The sequence below is a fragment of the Amblyomma americanum genome, chromosome 3 (genome assembly GCF_052857255.1).
Source record: "Amblyomma americanum isolate KBUSLIRL-KWMA chromosome 3, ASM5285725v1, whole genome shotgun sequence".
In the NCBI taxonomy this organism is placed as follows: domain Eukaryota; kingdom Metazoa; phylum Arthropoda; class Arachnida; order Ixodida; family Ixodidae; genus Amblyomma; species Amblyomma americanum.
This window is the reverse complement of record NC_135499.1, coordinates 84,518,689-84,540,264: the sequence shown is the minus strand read 5'-3', so window position 1 is coordinate 84,540,264 and position 21,576 is coordinate 84,518,689. Positions and strand designations below refer to the sequence as shown.

The 21,576-nt window shown below is 48.9% G+C and overlaps 1 protein-coding gene across 1 annotated transcript in view; it reads left to right on the top strand.

Annotated features, from left to right (window-relative positions):
* The window catches only part of LOC144123119 (alcohol dehydrogenase [acceptor]-like), a 67,878-nt gene that overhangs the window by 9,551 nt on the left and 36,751 nt on the right, over positions 1-21,576 (top strand). Inside the window, exon 2 of the mRNA XM_077656021.1 lies at positions 1,072-1,274. Coding sequence (XP_077512147.1) covers positions 1,072-1,274 — 203 coding nt within the window. The remainder of the gene's footprint in view (positions 1-1,071; positions 1,275-21,576) is intronic.

Genomic DNA, 21,576 nt, shown 5'->3' with positions numbered 1-21,576 from the left:
GAGCCGGCCTATGAAAGACGCCATTGTGAAGGGCTCTGGAAATTTCACCACCTGGGGTTCTTTAACGTGCACTGACATCGCACAGTACACGGGCCTCTAGAATTTCGCCTCCACCTAAATGCGGCCGCCGCGGCCGGGATCGAACCCGCGTGTTTCGGCTTAGTAGCCGAACGTTATAACCTGTGAGACACCGCGGCGGCGCCCTGCTGCACGCAAGTGTCTGGAAGAACTGCCAATCTTACGAAAAAAGAACAAGAAAAGAAAATTGGGGTCTCTGTGCGAATCAAACCTGCGCTGCCGGCGTGCTAGAAGGGGAAGGTGCCACTCCCCCTCGACACGTTTTTGTGTTTATTGCCATACTTCGACAAAACTATGCAAAAAATCCGACGTTTGAAGCTGCATAAAGGCGCGTTTAGGGAATGTACAGTGCTTAAAAACGTATCTTCGCGATATGTCCTGAGGCCTACACGAGTAATTATGAACATGTTAGTTAAAGATGTCGAAATCAAACGAGTATCAAATTTTCTCCGTTTCCGGTAAATTTCCTCCAAACTTGGCGTGCAGTCGCAGCGTCATCATATGGCACCCACTGAAAACCCACTGGCAATTTACGGCGCTGGCTCAGCACATGGCGCAGGTGGCAGATCACACACAGCTTTCCCATTTCCGCTGGCAAGGAGACTTCAATGCACCTCATTATTTTTCAGTCTGTCTGTGTCGTCGCCCCATCCTTATTTTTACTCACGCTGATACATCAGGTGCAGTTGCTGACTTTTAGTAACGAAATTCGATCCTTTCTTGATCAAGCCTCCAAGGTCAACGAAACCGCTAACCAGGCTTGGCTTCGCGTTTTGGGTAAAAATTTAGTATCAGGTGTACCTACAGACACGGTATAGATAACCCCCAAAACAGCCTGTCATGGTGTCGTTCTTCAAATGGTAGAAGAACACCTCTGTTCGGTCATAATATGGGACAAATAGACAAAAAGATTCCTTTGTTGGCCTCATAGGCATTTGAGTTTTACTGTTTTTCTCGACGATGAAATGCACTTATTTCTAATTTTGATTTCAGTGGGCGCAGGCTCTGCAGGGTGTGTCTTGGCCAATCGGCTTTCGGCGGGCGGCAAAGCAACAGTGCTCCTCCTCGAAGCTGGGGGCCTCGAAGATGCTGCTGCACGGGTTCCCTTTTTCTCGGTTGTGCTGCAGGGCACAAAAGTAGACTGGGACTACACCAGCGAGCCGCAGACAAACGCAAGCTTATCAGTGGACGATCGTGTGAGTTTTTTGCAAAAGGAATGTCACACTGGCTGTGCTAACGAAACCACTGAACTAGTCACATGGGTTGATATTTGTATATTTCTGGGACAGGTTAGCCATGGCAGGTGCTAGGCAGTGTGATGTCGAGGTTTAATGTGGCGACAAAGTACTATTAAGTCATGAATAGACCTCGCGCTGGCCTCGCACGGACTGCGCACAGCAGCATCGGAGGCGTACAAAACGCCATTATGTTCGTCTACCTTGCGCAGTTCTACATATACTGCTTTTGCGTTGTGACTCGTAGGCAGTCTTAAGAGTCTCTGCCAAATGTTTGAAAATAAGCGCCCGTTTACAACATATGCCAACAAACGCGTTCGTTTGAGTATCGTTAAAGTAGTAGTACCTGTTGGCGCAGTCTGAAAAGGTAACCAAGGTTGCCACCAGGAAAGTGGCTATCTAGCAAGAGCTACATATAATCACCGACTCGCAGGCGGGAAGTCGGCTCTTGTTAGCAGGACGAAAACATAAGAGGCTGCACAAACTAACAAACTGCAGAAGCACCACTAACCCATCGCTCAAACCTCAAATCACCTGGATACCAGCGCACACAGGACTTGAGGAAAACTAGGTCGCGGATAGCATAACCCGAGGACATAGAAACTGAGGAGGCTACATAGAGACTCACGCCGCCCTACTAAACACTATACAAATTCCTATGGCCTAAAACACTAGAATACAGTACTTTTCGTGAATTCGTCAACTCCTCCCCACCATACTAGTGGCTGAGAGCACAGCAGGCTAGAGACTTGAGGGAGCTGCAAGCTAAAACTTTCCTAAATTTATATAAATACAGCATGATATTCCCTGAGCTCTAGAGAGACAGACACATGACAGTGGGGCGACGAGAGGCCCACAGCATACCACGTCAAGTGGGGGTGCACGGACGAAAAACCAGACAACCTGAAAACACACTACACGAAGTGGCAGTGGGAGGCCACTCTGTACAACTGTGACCCGACAATCCAGCGTAACCTGGTATCTCAGGCAAGAGAAACAGACTTTGGCCATTGTAATCTTTAAATGAGGACGCCACGCGCACTAGAAGACATTGTCTTTATTTTGAATTGCTAACAAATGTTTCTACTCCATGAATAAATGATTTTATAGGATGTTGGGAGTTCGTCACCCGAAAGGAGGTGTTTCTGGCCTGGAGGCGGCACTGTAAGCTCGGTCGCAGTGTCTATCCAGCAGCAGATAAACAGTTCAGGAGGAAAGAGGAAATAATGTGGAGGAAATGGCTATCTGGGGTGTTTACACTCTCAAGTGTAGAGTAAATGACATCCAGAAGTCTTTAATCCTAGATGTACGCACTGCAATAGCGTTGCAGATCTTGTCCATATGGTCTCAACCTGCTCTTTCTATAACGACCCGAATTGAAATGTACAATCCTGGGAGACCTAATTACTCAACCACGAAGCAGACGAACAACGCAAAGTCAGTCATCTGTATCGCCGTGACCGCCGTCGGGTGCCAAGTGATTCCGGCCGACGGTTAGGGGAATGAATAGATATTTAGGCTAAAGCCTTCTCCTCCGTAATTTCTGAAAGCTGCGAATTAAAGTTATTTCTCTTTGTCTTCTACTCTATCGAACACATCTCCTGCCATTGCTCATATCCCAAGAATTCGTTCATAACAATGAAGGACTAGGAGATAAATGCTACTCGAAGAGCAAGATTGTCTGACAAACGAAAAGACTGGTCTATAACTGTTTCTATACGTATGCCACTCTTAAATTCTTTAGCTGAATATATTGTGAGGCAGAAGAACGCACCAGCAAATTCACCTTTTTACTTCAGGTAGGCCGAAGCAGCAGCTACCGACTAGTCACAGCTTAGCAACACTTCGTCTTCTTCGCACGACCCGATGACCGATGATGATTACGCTGAGATGAAGATGAAGGTCACTCACAGTGCTTACAACATTCCCCCTCCCGAACGAAAGCGACCATCCTGGTCGCAAATTAAATCTTAAGGTCGGCGGTTAAAGGGTTTCAAGCGCGACACGTGCACAATCTCGGTGCCGCGACACCGACGATCGCGAACAGGCGATGCAGGTGTGATGAGATAGTTTACAGGGGAAGTTTGTTCCAGAACCGTGTACGGGCCAATAAAACGGCTCAGAAACTTTTCACACAGGCCGGGGATGCGAGTAGGTGTCCAGAGTAGCACTTCGTCTCCAGGGCGGAAAGACACTGAGCGATGAGTCGCATCATACGTGCTTTTCCTGGAAGCTTGAGTGGCTTCAGTTTGAAGGCGGGCACGATCACGGCAGTGGGCGATACGAGACACGAACTGTTCGTGGGAAGGCGCGGCAGAAGGAGTAGAAGCTGTGAAGAAAGATGCTTCGAGGGAGAAGGTAGGATGGCGGGCATAAACAAGAAAAAACGGAGAGTAGGTGGTGGTTCGTTGAACGGCAGTGTTGTAGGCGAAGGTTACAAAGGGGAGTAAAGAGTCCCAGTTGTTGTGCTGAGGGTGAATGTAGGTGGATAGCATATCAGAAAGGGTGCGATGAAAGCGTTCTGTGAGGCCATTGGTCTGAGGGTGGTAAGGAGATGTAGTTTTATGCACCGTGCCTGAAGCATGAAGCACTGCGGCGAGGACGGTGGAGAGGAACGACTTGCCACGATCGCTAAGGAGGAGGCGAGGGGCGCCGTGGCGAAGAAGTATGGTGTGGAGGAAGAAGTTGGCGATTTCGGAAGCGGAGCCGGAAGGAAGTGCTGCGGTTTCAGCGTATCGGGTGAGGTGGTCAACGGCAGTAACGACCCAGCGGTTGCCAGCTGGAGTCAAGGGCAGGGGTCCATACAAGTCGATTCCGACGACTTCGAAAGGTGTGGAAGGACATGGGAGAGGTTGCACGAGACCGGCAGGAGGCGACGTAGACCGCTTGCGTCGTTGACAAGGGATGCAAGACGCTACGTATTTTAATACTGAGGTTGAAAGGCCAGGCCAGAAGAAACGACGTTTGATGCGGTCATAGGTTTTGTGGTACCCAAGGTGACCTGCGGTGGGGTCGTCGTGGAAGGCTTGTAGAACTTGAGGACGCAGGGAAGAAGGAATTACGGGAACCCATGTGTGGCCCAGTGGGCTGTAGTTGTGCCAAAATAATGTGCCATCCTGTAACTTGAAATTTTTGAGCCGACGACGGAGACGGGCATTTGGAGGTCTAAGAACACCGCTGAGACTATCAATCAGCTTTTGACAGTAAGGGTCAGCACTCTGGTGGTGAGCAAGATTGCAGTGTATATCTGGCATGAGAGCAATAGAGGCGGCGCTCAAAGACTGCATAACTGTAGGGTTTAAATGGCTTGACTCCGTTGGGACAGGAGAGGAATGCGAGGACATGGGTTGCGACGGCAAAGCAATAGGGCAACGAGAGAGAGCGTCGGCGTCCTTGTGCTTCTTGCCCGATTTGTAAGTGACAGTAAAGTCGTACTCTTGAAGGCGGAGGATCCACCGCCCGAGACGACCGGACAGATTTTTCAAAGTGGATAACCAGCATAGGGCGTGGTGGTCAGTGACGACTGTGAAGTGACGGCCGTACAGGTAAGGACGAAACTTCTGAACAGCCCAGACGACGGCGAGACATTCTTGTTCGGTAATAGTGTAGTTTTGTTCCGCAGAAGTCAGAGTTCGGCTCGCATAGGCAACAACATTTTCTGTAGAGGTGTTTTGGCGTTGCAGAAGGACAGCGCCAATGCCATGGCTACTGGCGTCGGTGTGCAAAATTGTCGGTGCTTTATCATCAAAATGGCAGAGGACGGGACCCGAAGTCAGAGCACGCTTCAGAGTTTCAAATGCTTCTTCGCAAGCAGGAGACCAGATGAAAGGCGTGTCGTTGTGAAGAAGCGCATGTAAAGGTGAGGCAATAGAGGCGAAATTGCGGATGAATCTGCGGAAGTATGATGCCAAGCCGAGGAAACTGCGGAGATCTTTGACCCGAGTTGGACGGGGAAAGTGCAGCGCAGCAGCGATTTTTTCAGGGTCAGGCTTAATTCCTTCGCTGCTTACGAGATGGCCAAGAACTTTAATGGATTTTGATGCAAAACGGCATTTCTTCGTGTTTAGCTGTAGGCCAGCGCTGGAAAGTGCTGTCAAAACTTCATCGAGACGAGTAAGGTGATCAGGAAATGACGAAGAAAAAATGACGATGTCATCTAAGTAACAGAGACATGTTTTCCACTTGAGGCCGCGGAGAACTGTGTCAATCATACGCTCGAATGTAGCAGGAGCGTTGCAGAGTCCAAAAGGCATTACATTGAATTCGTATAAACCGTCCGGTGTTGCAAAGGCGGTCTTCTCTTTATCATCTTCATTCATGGGGATCTGCCAGTAGCCTGATCTTAAGTCAAGGCTGGAGAAAAATTGGGCACCTTGCAAACAATCGAGGGCGTCGTCAATTCGAGGGAGGGGATACACATCCTTACGAGTTATTCTGTTTAGAGCACGGTAATCTACACAAAAACGAACCGAACCGTCTTTTTTTTGCACTAGCACAACAGGCGATGACCAGGAACTAGACGATGGGCGTATGATGTTGCGTGCAAGCATGTCAGCAACATTTTCCTGAATAACTTTGCGCTCGGTTGGAGAAACACGATAAGGCCGGCGTCTAACTATGCTTGATCCGTCGGTGAGTATGCGATGCGTTGCTGCAGCGGTTTGACCCAGTGTGCCGGAATTGACGTCGAACGAGTCTGCGTGCTTGTTCAATACAGCGAGCAATGCGTCTGTCTGGTCTGTTGTCAGGTCGGTGCTGATCGTGTGGCGAAGTGCTGCACTGAGCGAGGCAGGGGATGAATCAGAGCGATCGGAGGTGGAAATGGGAAGAAGTGTGACAGGCTGGGCGGAAGCAATTGATGCAACAGTAGAGTCGCGTCGCAGAAGAATGGGCTCTGATGTGGTGTTGAATGCGGCGAGAAGAGAAGAACCGCTGGAGAAGCGAAGAAGGGACACGATGATGATAATACCTCTTGACAGGAGACGAGGGCTGGGTGTAATCAGGACGTCGCCATCGGTGACGGCGTCAGAAGTCACAGATAGAATATCTTCGTTGCCCGGATAGAGGACGTGATCGGCAAGCATAACTACACGGGAAGAAAGTGGTTCTCTATCGGCAAGAATGTTGCATTCAGTGACTTCAATAGTGGGAGGGGAACACGTAATGACTGCTGAGGCGTTTTGGAGGAAATCCCAGCCGAAGATGAGTTGATGGACACAGGAGGATAGGACAGCAAACTCAATGAAGTGCAAGATGCCATCAATGGTGACTCGGGCTGTACACGCTCCACAAGGGTTAATATTCTGTCCATTTGCAGCACGTAAAGGAGGACCGGTATAAGGTGTGCGCACTTTTCGCAGTTTTAAACACAAGTCAAGTTTCATAATAGAAATAGCGGCGCCGGTATCAATTAAAGCTTCCAGTTCATGTCCCTCAAGGAATACAGTCAACATGTTTGATGGGAGCAGAGGAGGAATTGGAGCGACGACAGGCGGTGCAGTTTTACCTCCGGAAACTGCACAGGTTAGTTTTCCGTTTGGCGGGCAGAAGCTGAAGATGGAGGGCGAAGGGGCGACGAAGTCCGGCGAAAGGGTGACGGGGAGCGACGACGCGATGGCCGTGCTGTCCTAGACCGGTCAGGAGAAGTCGGCGGGGAGGAAGAGGGACGGAGGTCATTATCGGTGTAGTACTGGCGAGGAGGAAGCTGGTAGGCGTCGTCACGTCGAACGTACCCATAGCTCGCACGCTCATCTCGCAGTCGTCGGCGACAAACGCGTGTTACATGGCCGCGGATTCCGCAGTAGAAACATACTGGACGAGGTGGGAGAGGCCGCCAATTACCATACACCGGTGGTCGCGGGGACAGGGCGGCGAGGCTGGGTGGGACGGGCGCGTGATGGACAGGAGGACAAGGAGGAGGAGCCGCAGTGACTTCAGCATACGTCGGAACGTAGGGAGGGGCTGGTGGTTCTGTAGCCATGGGACGATTGAGTGAAGTAAGCTCCTCCTTGATAATGCCACGCAACCCAGTAGATTGAGCAGGTGGGCGTGAGAAGGCAGGAACCGACGAAATATCATTGTGGAGCTCTTCCCGTATTATAGATCGTATGATGGTGCGCAGATCAGTTTCGGGAATTTGGCTCGGATCCCAGGTGTTGTTGAGGCGGCGCGACTGTAGATAGTCAAGTCGCTGGCAAGTGGCACGAATGTCTGCCACCGTGACGGGATTTTGGGCAGCTAGAGCTGCGTAGGCAAAAGAGCCAATTCCTTTTAAAATATGTCCGACACGTTCAGCCTCGACCATGCCATTGTTAACTCGCCGGCAAAGGGCGAGTACGTCCTCAATGTATGATGTGTATGTCTCTCCTGGAAGCTGCACACGGGTCTCTAGCTTCTTTTGAAAAGAGGTCGGACCAGCACCAACAGTTCCAAATATCTGGCGGATCTGTGTCGTGAATTGAGGCCAGTCAGGAATGGCGTCCTCATGGTTGAGGAACCACGTCTTAGCCACGTCACTCAGGTAGAATGAGACGTTGAGTAGCTTCATAGAAGCGTCCCAACCGTTAAAAGCGCTCACCCGATCGTACTGCTGTAGCCAGTCTTCGACGTCGTCACCGCGGAGACCGGCGAAAACCGGAGGGTCGCGCTGACGTGAGGTAACTGACCAAGTTGGGTGGGTCAAATGGTGCTGAGCAAGTGCACCTTGGGACGTCAGTGGTGCAGAGGTGGCATGGGCAGCCGTGGGATGCCCATCGGTACCTACAGGCGCCGGAACGGTGAGAGCAGGGGGATGTGACTGCGCCATGGCGGTTGACGTGCCGCCAAGAACACGACCGGAACGGAGCTCCAGGGGGTGCCGCGTTGAGGACGCTGGGATCAGGAGTCACCTCCACCACTTGTGAGGCAGAAGAACGCACCAGCAAATTCACCTTTTTACTTCAGGTAGGCCGAAGCAGCAGCTACCGACTAGTCACAGCTTAGCAACACTTCGTCTTCTTCGCACGACCCGATGACCGATGATGATTACGCTGAGATGAAGATGAAGGTCACTCACAGTGCTTACAATATCTTAAAAAGAAAATGCTTCAACTGCTGTCGCTGACTGTCACGCTACGCAGTGCTCACTGTCCTGCGAGTTTTTTTTTTTCGCTCGTTACAGTCATCATACAGCCCCGTCGGTTTTCCGCCCTATAGGTTTTCCGCCCTATAGTGAATACCCCTGCGGCGATTGTCTAAGGAATAAACTGAAGTCAACACAAAGGCAGTCTTTGTAGAATGTGGAACCTGTGGGCCCACACGGCCCTCGGACTCGTCGACAGGTCTGATAAAACCTGATAAAACCGGGCATCAATATTATTGTCAAAATATGCAGGCAGAATTCAAAGCGCTACATGTCTGGCAGATCTGAAGGTGGTGAGGAAAGAACGTGCGTTGTAACTCTGGCATTTTTTTTGAACTCTTCAATAGCTGCGCGTGGCAATGTATAAAACTACACAATCGGGCTGATCAATCGGGAACTAATGAATCGGGCTGAAAAGACAAAAAGAGAAGGGAACGGCAGTAGAGGCTTTGTTAGACATATTCCAGCCAAGAGGTTTCATTTTAGCCGTGTAGGAGAGCTTTTTAACACACCTGGGAGGATCTATACGTCGATAGGGCTAAGAAGACAGCTTCTCTCATTGTCGACAAACTTCAAACGCTGACAGTGCAGACCGCGACTCACTGCACCACGTAAAGAAAATCCAGCTGACTTGGCACTTAACCTTTAATGATTGGACTGAAAAACATTTAATTCGTCAGAAAAGGCAGAATGCAGATGATCCGTGCTAGGTGGCTATCAGTCCACGGCTGACAGCGACCTGGGTAGCCCATTCATTGACCCGGGTTTGAACTCCCAAGTCTCAGCTGACCAACACGGCCTCCCACTGCTCGAGAGTAGAAACCTGTATTAGAGATTTCGGGGGCGGCTCCTCTTTACAATTCCACAATAGGTGATCATAAGTGGCTAAATCACCCCATAATGTACATGCAGGGTCGTATTCACCGGGGTAGAATTTTGACAACAGGTAAGGCGTCATGAAGGATCGCGTCTGGAGTCGCCTCCAAGTGGTCTCCTGCTCCTTATTAAAGACTTTGGCTGGAGGAGGGAATATCCTCCTTTCAAGTTTAAAATGATTAGTAATATCGTGAAAAGATGATAGGCCGTCCTTCGAAAACCTCTCAGCAACGACAGCGTCCCCTGCTCAGCTGACGAATCCTCGAGCTGTTATGTGTGCCGCTTCGTTACCAGGGTTCCCCGAGTGAGCCGGGACCCATATCAATTCAGTAATTCAGTCTAAGTCTTTGGTTTGACCCAATATGCTCATTGCTGCCTGAGAAATTCTGCCCCTCGCATAATTGCGTATGGCAAATTTAGAGTCGCTGAGTATGGTAGTAGCTTCTGTGTTAATGATAGCAAGGGCGATTGTCGCCTCTTCTGCCGTTTCCGAGGATTTCGTTATGGTACTGCCGGAGACTATCAGTTTACCTTGCATATCCACCGCCGTTAGTGCGAACGCTTGTTTCTGGGGATATTCTGCGCCGTCTACATATACTGCATGTTCATCTTGGTTGTATATGTTGTGTAGAGCTTTTGCCCTAGCCCTTCTTCTTCCCTCGTGGTGAGCAGGATGCATATTCTTAGCTAGTGGCTTAACTCTTATTACCTTAGCGATGCGTTTAGGTATCTGTGTTTTGGTATCTTGGGGCGGCAGCTGTATGCCTAGTCCTAAACGATCAAGTATGGTTCTTCCTGCTTTGGTGCGGGAAAGCCGGCCTCTCTGCATTGTTAAGTGTGCCTCTGTAAGCTCGTCTAAGGTGTTGTGTACTCCCAAGCCCAGAAACCTTTCGGTGGAGGTACAGTTCAGTAGCCCTAATGCTACCTTGTATGCTGTTCTAATCATAGACTCTACTTTGGCTTTTTCACTACTGTCTAATTTTAAGTATGGGAGTGCAATACAAGCCTGCTTATTACAAATGCTTGTACTATTTTGCAAAGTTCTGTCTCCTTGACTCCCTTTTTTTTGCTTGCAATTTGTCTAATTAGTCTTACCGTCATATTAACGGTTGTCTGGAGTTTTTGTAGTGTTTCCTTGTTCTTCCGGTTCGACTGAAGGAAGAGTCCTAGGATTCTTATAGTTTGAACTTCCTTTACAGGGAGCCCTTCCACCCAGATTTTCAGTGGAGGCGGAGGTTTGCAATATTTTTCTCGAGGGCCCCTTGGTTTGTATCTGATTAGAAATAATTCGGAATTGGAGGGCGAGCAGGTTAGCCCTGCTTTACCCGCCAGGTCATGTATTATGTCTACAGCTTGTGGCAGGGTATCCTCTATCTGACCATCGCTGCCAGTTGTGGTCTATAAAGTGATATCATCTGCGTAGAATGTGTGTTGCAGCCCCTGGATGCCTGGTAATTTAGAAAGAATTTTAATTCGTGAGAGATTAAAAAGGAAGGGTGACAGGACTGAGCCCTGTGGCGTTCCTTTACCTCCATGTGACATAGAGTCTGATTTAAGCTCTCCCACTGCTACCTCTGCCGTTCTGTTACTGAGAAATGACTAGATGTACTGGAAAGTTCTTTCCCTGGGTTGATGTCCGAGAGATTCCTTAAGATAGCATCGTGCGTGACATTATCAAACGCCTTGTTCAAATCCAAGCCTAATATGGCTTTAGTTCCTCTGCTGCGTTCCATGTCTATTATGTCTGCCTTGAGTTGCAGCATAACATCTTGGGTAGAAAGATTAGCCCTGAAGCCTAGCATAGAGTTAGGGAGTAAGTTATTGTCCTCAGCGTATTCTTGTAGCCGATTGAGAATTATATGTTCCATTAACTTTCCTAAGCAGGATGTTAAAGAGATTGGGCGTAGATTTTCTATACACAATTTCTTGCCTGGCTTTGGAATGAGTGTAATCTTTGCATGTTTCCATTCTTGTGGAATGTTTCCGTCTGTGTATTTTTTCATGAGGTCAGTGAGTGCTGTCACTGACCCTGCGTCCAAGTTTCTAAGTGCTTTGTTAGTAACACCGTCAGGCCCGGCTGCAGACGTGGTGCGTAGTTGCCCCATGGCAAGCCACACTTCCGACTCCGTAATCTCAGCGTCCAAGTCCTCGTTTGGTGTTCCCTGATAGTTTGGCAGCGGTCCATCTGGGGTTGTGTTTAAGTATCGATCTCGTAGTTCCGTTAAGGACTCCTCTGTGGTGCCTTGATATTGATGCACTAATCTCATAAGTTGACCTCGTTTAGTTGATTTAGCCTCTGTGGGGTCAAGAAGGTGCCTTAGCAGATGCCAAGTTTTCCTGCACTCGAGCTTGCCATTCATGCGGTCGCAAATTTGCTACCATTGTTTGTGTTGAAGCTCTAGAGTATATTTTTCAATTAGTCTCTGCAACTGTGCAATTCTCTTTTTAAGATTTTTGTTTTGTTTGTTCCTCTTCCAGCGGTTTGGCAAGCTGAAATGTGCTTCCCACATATGCAATAACCTAGAGTCAGTGACTTGTCCTTCTTCCATGCCGATTTCGGCTGTGGTAGCCTTAATGCCCATTTTTAGTGATTCCACCCAGTCCCCGAGATGTTCAATTACTGGGTGTGTGCTTTCATCTTTTTATCTTTGTTCTCTTATTACCCTTAACTTGTCCCAGTCCGTAATTTTTACTTTGTTGAAGACTGATTTCTGCTTTGCTGTCTCAAAGGTGGTAGATATAATGTAATGGTCACTGCCTAGCGTGCGTCCTGTGTTAGTCCATGTTCGGTTTTGTATGTTCTTTGCCAGGGTTAGGTCTGGCGACGTGTCTTTACATATACTGTTGCCTAGTCTCGTGATTTCTTGGGGGTTGTTCAGGACAGTTAGGCCTAGATTTTAGACCACTTGCCATACCCTGTTGCCTTTGGGACCGGCTCTAGTGTATCCCCATTCCGGGTGTGGTGCGTTAAAGTCCCCTACTGTTAATAGCTGGGCTTAAGTCGCTAGTTTCAGAGTCTTGATAAGTAATTCCGGTATACCGGTACCCTTATCTTTGGGTGAGCTATATACATTAAGCAGAAACAAATTTGTATCTCCTCGCTTCTTGGGTAAAATCTCAAGGAGGACGTAGTCTTCCTTTGAACATTCTATGGAGTGCTGGAAGCTACTATATAGGTGGAATTTATTCACGTAACACAAACCGCAATTGTTCATTGTTTTCTGCCTCGAACATCACAAGACTGAACCCGCCATCCCTTTGACACTAGGGCTATTGGCTGTACAGTTCTGACCAACTGAAGAGAGGCATTTGTTTTACGCATATGGTAGCCAAAGTATCCTTTGTTTATTTGTTTATTTTATTTACCTATTTATTTATTACTATTGTTTGGAGGTGTGGGCTAGCAGTTGAAAAAAAAAATGTGCGCAGTTGAAGCAGCAGAGGGAGCAACAGAGAACGGTTTCAGGCTCAGAAGTTCTAAAACTGCCATGCACTGGAAAACAGCAGCGAAGAGGCGGTGAATCCGCGTCTCGCAGACAGTGGAAAAATTATATTCTACGAAGATATGATCGCCGACACGATTAATAGTGTGTATTTAAGGCAGCTGCACGTTACAATGCATCTCGTTCAGATGGTGCGCGCTCGGTTTCTCGGTACCGTTCGCGCTAAGTGACTCAAGTAAAATGAGTAGCTGCAAGGACATACTCGTTGATCTGCGCGGTCAAGTATGCTGGCCCGAAGCCTTTTTTGCTCACAGCTGCTTCTTTAACGTTTGTCCGCGGGCCGGCACGGTCACGCCTCGAAGCGGTCGATGAGCTGACGGGCTGGCTCTCAAGAGAACCGAAACAAACGTAGAAAGTCGCGCCTTATATTCCGCAAAACGACGTTTTCGACGCAGGGTATTACGTCACTCCTATAGTCATCCCAGAAGAAGGCACCCTGTGTGCTTCTCCATGAAGACCGAATCTATTGGCTGTGCAAGGAACTTAGCGATGACTGCATAGATCTGTTTGGTGTATTCGCTCATCAAAAGATGCAAGTCGGCATGGTGCCCTCCGCGTGCGTGGGAAAGGAGAGCTTCTGCACCCGCACGTTCGTTCGATATAGTTGGATGGAAACCTTGCGTGTCTTGGGTGTATCACGTGGTCTAGTATGCCGCCTGATGAATGTTAATAAGCATGGGTAATTAGGAAAATGATGTAATTAAGAAAACAGTACAAAATGGCCATCAAAGTTGTCCCGTCATACCCTTAGGGGCAACCTTAGTGCCTCTTTTTATTTCAGCACAAAGTAAGCCTTTCGTTACAAGTCGAAGAGTAGCCGCCGCGGTGGCTCAGTGGTTATAATGCTCGGCTGCTGACCCGAAAGACGCGGGCTCGACCCTGGCTCTGGCGGTAGAATTTCGATGGAGGCGAAATTATAGAGGCCCGTGTACTGTGCGACGTCAGTGCACGTTAAAGATCCCCAGGTGTTCGAAATTTTTCGGAGCCCTCCACTACAGCGTCCCTCATAGCTTGACTTGGTTTGGGACGTTAAACCTCACAAAAACAAGACACCAATCAAGTGCGAGGTACCTATTAATGAAGAACTTTTGGTTGAGGTCTAGTGAATCCAACCGATGCAGTAGTGAGCTTCGTTTCCTTAGCAGCACTCAGATACAACGCACGCTTGGCTTCTAGAAGAAAAAGTTGATGTTCGTGTTGGTTGCATTGGCTTTCCCGTTTTCTGTTCGAGGACACTGAGCAATGTCGATGTCTGATTCATTCGGAGGGACCTTAGTCACGTGTTCTACTTTCATAGACATCTCCACGCTATGTCCTTGACTCTCGCTTGCAGTTTCTTCAGCTCAATATTTTTTAATCGGCTGTACCGATCCATCTTCGCGGTCCAGTCCTCTGCTTTACATCTTTGATCGCTTAGATTAATTTTCTTTTTGTCTGAGAGCAATGCAGTCCTCCTTCACTTTACTTAGTACATAGGTGATGTCATGAATCCCAAAGAGGACCTGCTTGAAGTTGTCAGCACAATCAGAACAGTTCTTCATGCTTTGGTTTACGCTCTGCAATTCGACTCACATTTAGCGTTTAATTTATGGTTTGGTGTAAGGCGGTTTAACATTACAAAGTGACTTGGGCTATGAGGGACGCCATAGTGAAGGGCTCGGGAAATGTGGACCAACTGGAATTCTTTAACATGCAGTGACATCGCACAGTAGACGGGCCTCTAGCATTTCGCCTCAATCGAAATTCGAACGCCGCAGGCGGGATCGAACCTGCGTCTTTGGGGTCAGCAGCCGAGCTCCATAACCACTGAGGCACCACGGCGACGTTCAAACTTATTGTTTAATTTCTGCAAAGCACTTAGATACATAAGACGCAAAGAAAAGTAAAAACTAAAAGTAGGCCATGGCAGCAGCGACAGCAGAGTAGTAAAAAAAGCCGAGAAACTGTTGTGTGTATTGCGAGGCTGATCTAGTTCGCATTACGTTCAGTTCGTTCAAGTTTGGCTACGTGTGGTACCAGAAACAGCGCCGGATATGAATGAATCATGAAAGTAGAAGATGTTCTGACCACATGAACGGGAAAGGTACAAATGTTAACACTTCAAACCTATTTTGTATGTACCGATCAACCTCGCTCTGAATATACTTGCGCCACCTTTTCGCTCGTACCCAAGGCAGGCGGCATGAATGAGTGCGCTAGAGCTAGAGAGAGAAACGTCATCAAGTTACATATTTTGATGACCTAGTTACTTCATCACTCTGAAAACAGGTTTCCTCTTATACAATGTGTTCCACAGAACTTTAACACCGAGGATTTGATTAAAAAAAACGGCGCAGCGCAGCTGAGTGAGAACAACGACGCATTGTTTTCCATCGTGTGGCACTCCTCTTAGCGTTTTTTACATTTAACCTAATAAGTTATTCAGCTAAGGTTAATTACGCAAAACGTTTATTATTCGGTTTAGGGTCACGTGTATTTGTTTAGTTGGCGACGACGTTACAAAACAACAGACCCAGTTTGTTTTGTAGTGTCTTGTACGTGGTCCTATTTTCCGGGATATAAAGAAACCCTGCAAAATATGAAAACAAGGGACATGATTGCGCGCTAACCCTACTATATTTTGCAGCTCCCAAGCGCTTCCTTATTGAATGCAGTGTCGAACTCGATATCTTCAAGTGAGCTGCCGTTACCACCCACAGCGTATAGGTTTGAAAGCGCGTCAACACATTCTTCCTGAACATGGAAAGCTCACCGTGATCTCGGAGAAGTGATAAGCAGGTTGTCGGCAGCCACTTCAGCCGAAGCTTTTACAATCGTAACACAGGCAGAACGAAAGAGGAAGGAAAAGCAGCGAAGTCGCGTATTTAAAGGTGCCTCTGCTTTTTTTTATTTGCGTCGGTTTGCAGTCTGTCCAAAGTGGCGCCGGCCGCTTACTTGGGCACGGTGAGCGCGCACGTTTCATTCGTTAGAAACAAGGCTGGAGACGGTGGAATATGGCAGCACATAAGCACTGTCACTAGTTGTTTTTGTATTTTTAGCAGGATTTATTGACCCGCCGAAAAAAGGGACCACGTCACGTAGGAGATGCATTGCCACAAAAAACTTGATTGTTTCTTAACCCCCTCCACACTTTAACAAGAAGCGCGTATCCTGCAGTGGACATTAAAAAGTTTGCATTATTGGTCTTAGCGCAGTAGCAATAAATCGCATTTAAAACAATTCTAAGGAGCGCCGCTTGACGGGGTACAATATGGAAATTGCATAATCTCTCGTGAGAGATCCACATTTACAGGAGTCCCGGTAGCCGCGGCTGGTGAGCCGCTGGGGCGGGCTGTTGACGTTGCTGGCCAGGCCGGTTGCCGAAAGCGTTCTGTTCTGCGCGAGGCAGGTCGCGCCGACTTCATCAGCCCAGCGCCTCTACAGATGCTTTTCCCCCAGCGCGGTACGCCATAAAAGAAAAAAAAACGGTATGTACAAGTATGTACAGGTTGTTCAAGTCCAGGACACAGGTTCAGCCACAGGTCGGGTGGCTGAAACAAACTCGGGCTGTCGCGCCTAGATGCTGCGCTAATGACAAGAGGAGCCAAATGATGGGGGTGATGACGTAAGGAACTGGCAGGAGAAGAGGAATTGGAGCCGAGGTAGACGTACTGCAGTCTAAGATGTACTGGTGGCGCCGCCATTTCGGTGGAAGCGGGCCGGAAAATGCCATTGCAGAAAATGCACCCATGCATGGCGGGAGTTACGGGTGATATGGGCTTTCCGCTGGCCCAGTGGGTGCAGACGAAGAGATGGCGCGCGGAAGCAGCCGCCGTAGAAGAGGAGGGAGAATGTCTCAGCCGCTGCAGACGGTGAAACAACGGCACACGGCACTGGTCTGGAGGTCTGCAGCGTGGTACACGGGCTGCCGTGCAGAGAAGTGGTTGAATTGGTAGACGAAGTTCAGCGTCTTTATGTAAAAACGAGCTCACTGTGGCAGTGGGACGGGTGACTGGGGGCACAAGAAGCAAGTCCGGGGCGTATTTGTCGAAATGAGAAGGATATGGTAGGGCTGTCGCGTGTGTCGCGGAGGCACACGCACTGGTGAAGGCGCCAGGTGGGCAGGGATGTGCGGCGGGCGTTCCGGGTGGCACGTTATGCGCGACAAGGCCCTACGGTGGCGCGCAAGCGGGGCTCGCAACAGTAATGACAGTTGAGCGCACTGTGGTTGGGCTTGAGGGAGCTCGCGAACTGCCAGTGAAGGTGCTGCTGAAGTGAAGGGCAAGTGAAGGTGCTGCTGTCGGTGATGGCCCAAGGGCAGGCGCCACAGCTGGGAAACAGGGCTGGACAGGAGGCGCCGTGGGACGGGAGATCACAGGTGGATGGCCTTGCATAGGGACCGGTGAAGCAAACTTGACAGATATCGGGGTGTGCTTTGAAGCACCTGGTGGAGAAGGTTGGCAAGAGGCTGTCGTGTCCTCGCGTGGCCCCTGCCGAACCATGGGGGGGGGGGGGCACATACCGTGGCGACGACAGTGGAGAGACTGGTGTGGGGAGGAGCGCCGGCGTAGGAGCGGACGGAGGGAAAGCCGAAACAGCTCGGGTAAGGAAAGCGGCCAGGGGTGGTGGGTCTATTGGCACCGCAGCTTCGGAGTCGGGAACAGGAGCACAGAGAGTCGGCGAAAACTCCAAGCCGAAATGTGCCATCGGGCCCTTCTTGAAATCGGCGTATATGTCGGGGCCAGGAGGCGGCAACCGCAGCTGTGCCAGGAGACCGGGTGGGAGTTCGCCGCTGGTGTGCTGATAGTGCAGCAGCTGGCTGGACACGTTGTTGATGTGAAAGTGTGAGTCCAGCAGCGGCAGCCACAAAAACGGGGTCCCTAGGATAATAAATGGGCAAGCCGGGCAGCCGAGGAAAGAAGGAGCGCTAATAGGATTGAAGGAGCTCACTGTATGCGGTGGTAGGCGCGCACATGGCGATGAAAAGCTGCCGAAGGCCGGTTGCGAACAGCGGGCGTGCATCGGTAAAGCCAAGTGGAGGGACAGGACGGGCAGGAGCGCACAGCCGGTGTGAGCGGCGTTTCGTGCGTCGGGGCTGTTTTCCAGGTCACCAGATGTGGTGGGAGGTCCACATTTATTAGAGCACAGTACCCGCCGCCGGTGAGCCGGTGCAGCGGGCTGTTGACGTTGCTGGCCAGGCCGGTTGCCGAAAGCGTTCTGTTCTACGCGAGGCAGGTCGCGCCAACTTCATCAGCGCCGCTGGCGATGCCAGCGCCGCTACACATCCACGTCCGGTGCGCTGCTTTTTTTGAATCCTTGGCTAAAGTTATGTGAATCACCCTATATATCTGATGCCGACAAAGCGGACACAACGGACAGGTCAAGGGCAGCGCTTCCAATATCAATGTCTCGCCAATACTGGCCAGCGAACGTTAACATTGGTATCCGCTCCTAGGTTATCATCTTTCTCCATCATGATAGGCCCGTTCCCTCGTCCTCTCAGACCATGGCCTGTAAATTTCACCACGTTTCATTTTCAACTCACACTTTTTGATTCGGTTCTTATAAACGTTTTTATTTTATATTATGTGAGGCAATTCCCATCCGAAGTGCGCAGTTATATAATAAGGACCATCAAGAGCAAGAAAGCAAAAAGGAGCGACTAATTTCACTAGTCCCCATATCTGTTCTGCTTGATGGACAGAATTTGGCTTGAAAACAAGCGATGCAGCGAGCATACGTCATGACCCAATTTGGAAATATAAGCATCCTAGGAGAAAATAAGCAAAAACCAGTATTCGTCAAAATGAACTGCATCAAACTCGCCAACTCACCATTCTTCGTGACTACGTCGAGTCGCGGTGGCATACTATATCAAAATCTTGACAGCCTATGCAGGGAAGTTCGGACATGTTTTGTAAGCGGTTTTTGCTATTTTTCGGTTGTGCAATGGAATTTTAAAGAATTGAGATCTTCAAAAATCTACAAGTTTGCAAAGAAATCATGTCCGTCAAAAACAAATCTCTCTCTCTCTCTCTCTCTCTCTCTCTCTCTCTCTATATATATATATATATATATATATATATATATATATATATATATATATATATATATATATATATATATATATATATATATATATATATATACATATATATATATATATACGCATATATATATATATATATATATATATATATATATATATATATATATATATATATATATATAATCACCAAAAATTGAAGAAACATAACAGGATGTAATTCACGACGTTTCGGCTGGAGGACCAACCTTTTTCGAAAAAAGCTGGCCCTCCAGCCGGAACGTCGTGAATTAAATCCAGTTATGTTTCTTCAATTATTGGTGATTTTATATTATATTGACAAAGTCTGCTGCCAGAAATCACTTCTGGTATATGTATATATATTACAAACGTAGGCTGCGTTGGATCCGCAGGAAAAAGATTTAAGGTAAGTGGGCACTTCTACAAATGAAATGAGGGGCTCGTTTGACAACCATATTAAGGAAGCCAACAGTCACCGAAACCAAGGTGCATAGGGGAACGTTTTCTATTTATTTTTTTAATTTCTAATGCCAATCGATTGGTTTAAAGAAAATTACTTATAAACCAGCAGAAAAAACAACCATGCCGTCGGTGGGATCCGAACCCACGATTTCCGAATATCGCGTCCGGTGCTCTTACCAACTGAGCTACGACGACGGCCGTCCAATCTGCTGCTTTCGTGGGTATTTATGTTTTGCGTGTAAGCGAACCTTGAGAGTGTTCACCAGCGCCACCCTCGTCCATAGCGGTATACGTAGCACGTCCTGTAATACCGCAAGTGTGACGTAGAACGACATCTAACGGCGAGGGCGGAAACTGTGGGAGAGCCCTCTTATGCTACCTATGGCATCAAGACTGCTGAACCGAGACCCCCATTAAGCTCTTAGCAGACAAGGCAAATGAAATGAGGGGCTCGTTTGACAAACATATTACGGAAGCCAACAGTCACCGAAACCAAGGTGCATAGGGGAACGTTTTCGATTTATTTTTTTAATTTCTAATGCCAATCGATTGTTTTAAAGAAAATTACTTATAAACCAGCAGAAAAAAACAACCATGCCGCCGGTGGGATCCTAACCCACGACCTTCGAATATCGCGTCCGGTGCTCTTACCAACTGAGCCACGGCGACGGCCGTCCAATCTGCTGCTTTCGTGGGTATTTATGTTTTGCGTGTAAGCGAACCTTGAGAGTGTTCACCAGCGGCACACTCGTCCATAGCGGTGGACTTAGCACGTCCTGTAATACCGCAAGTGTGACGTAGAACGTCATCTAACGGCGAGGGCGGAAACTGTGCGAGAGCCCTCTTATGCTACCTATGGCATCAAGACTGCCTGAACCAAGACCCCCATTAAGCTATAAGCAGACAAGGCAAATGAAATCAGGGGCTCGTTTGCAAACATATTAAGGAAGCCAACAGTCACCGAAACCAAGGTGCATAGGGGAACGTCGACGTAATTAACGGGAGATGTGCGCTCCAGGACACGGTAGGGGCCGTGATACTCGGCGAGAAATTTCGAGGAGAGTCCAGGAGTACTTGATGGTATCTAGAGCCACACAAGAGCACCAGGAGAGAAGTGCGATGTGGTGTGAGCGTTGTCGTGGCGGAATTTATGGCGATACTGGGCGTCAGTTGTGAGTGACCGGGCGATTTGGCGACAATCTTCGGCGTGTTGCGCGGCTTCAGAAACAGGGGTATATTCGGAGGCGTCAGGTTGGTAAGGCAGAATGGTGTCTATGGTAGCAGATGGATGACGGCCGTAAAGAAGAAAGAAGGGAGAGAAGCCAGTAGTAGACTGCTGGGCGATGTTGTAGGCGAAAGTCACATAATGGAGGATGAGATCCCAATTCGAGTGGTTGGATGCGACGTACATAGAGAGCATGTCCCAGAGGGTGCGGGTAAATCGCTCGATGAGGCCGTTGGTCTGCGGATGATAGGCGGAGGTGGTACGATGGATTATGTTGCACAGGCGGAGCAGGGCGGTGACGACATCGGACAAAAAGGCGCGTCCGCTGTCGCTAAGCAGTTCACGAGGTGCACCGTGACGAAGGACGAAACGTTGCAACAACGTAGGCAACAACGTATTCATCAAAACCACAGATGCGCTGGGCGAATACGGCGCCGAGACCGGCACCACTGGCGTCCGTGTGGACCTCGGTAGGAGCGGTCGAGTCGAAATGGCGCAGTATGGGCGGCGCTGTGAGGAGGCGGCGCAAGGTGTTATACGCATCGTCGCACGCCGGAGACCACATCGATAAGTCGGAACTGCCGGACAATTGTGTTAAAGACGCTGCAATCGAAGCAAAGTTGCCAATAAACCTCCTAAAGTAAGAGAACAGACCTAAGAAGCTGCGTAAGTCTTTGATGGAAGTGGGTTTGGGAAAGTCGGCGACAGCGCGAAGGTTAGCTGGGTCGGGACGAACGCCTTCCTTAGAGACAACGTGTCCTAAAATTGTCAGCTGACGCGCAGCAAAACGGCATTTATTCAATTTGAGCTGCACTCCGGCGTGAGAGAGGCAAGTCAAAAACGTGCTTCAGGCGGGATAGATGGGTTTCAAAGTCGGGGGAAATGACGACAATGCCGTCGAGATAGCATAGACACATTTTCCACTTGAGTCCACGCAAAATGATGTCCATCATCCGTTCGAAGGTTGCAGGGGCATTACAAAGGCAGAATGGCATCACAGTAAATTCATACAATTCGTCGGGTGTCACAAA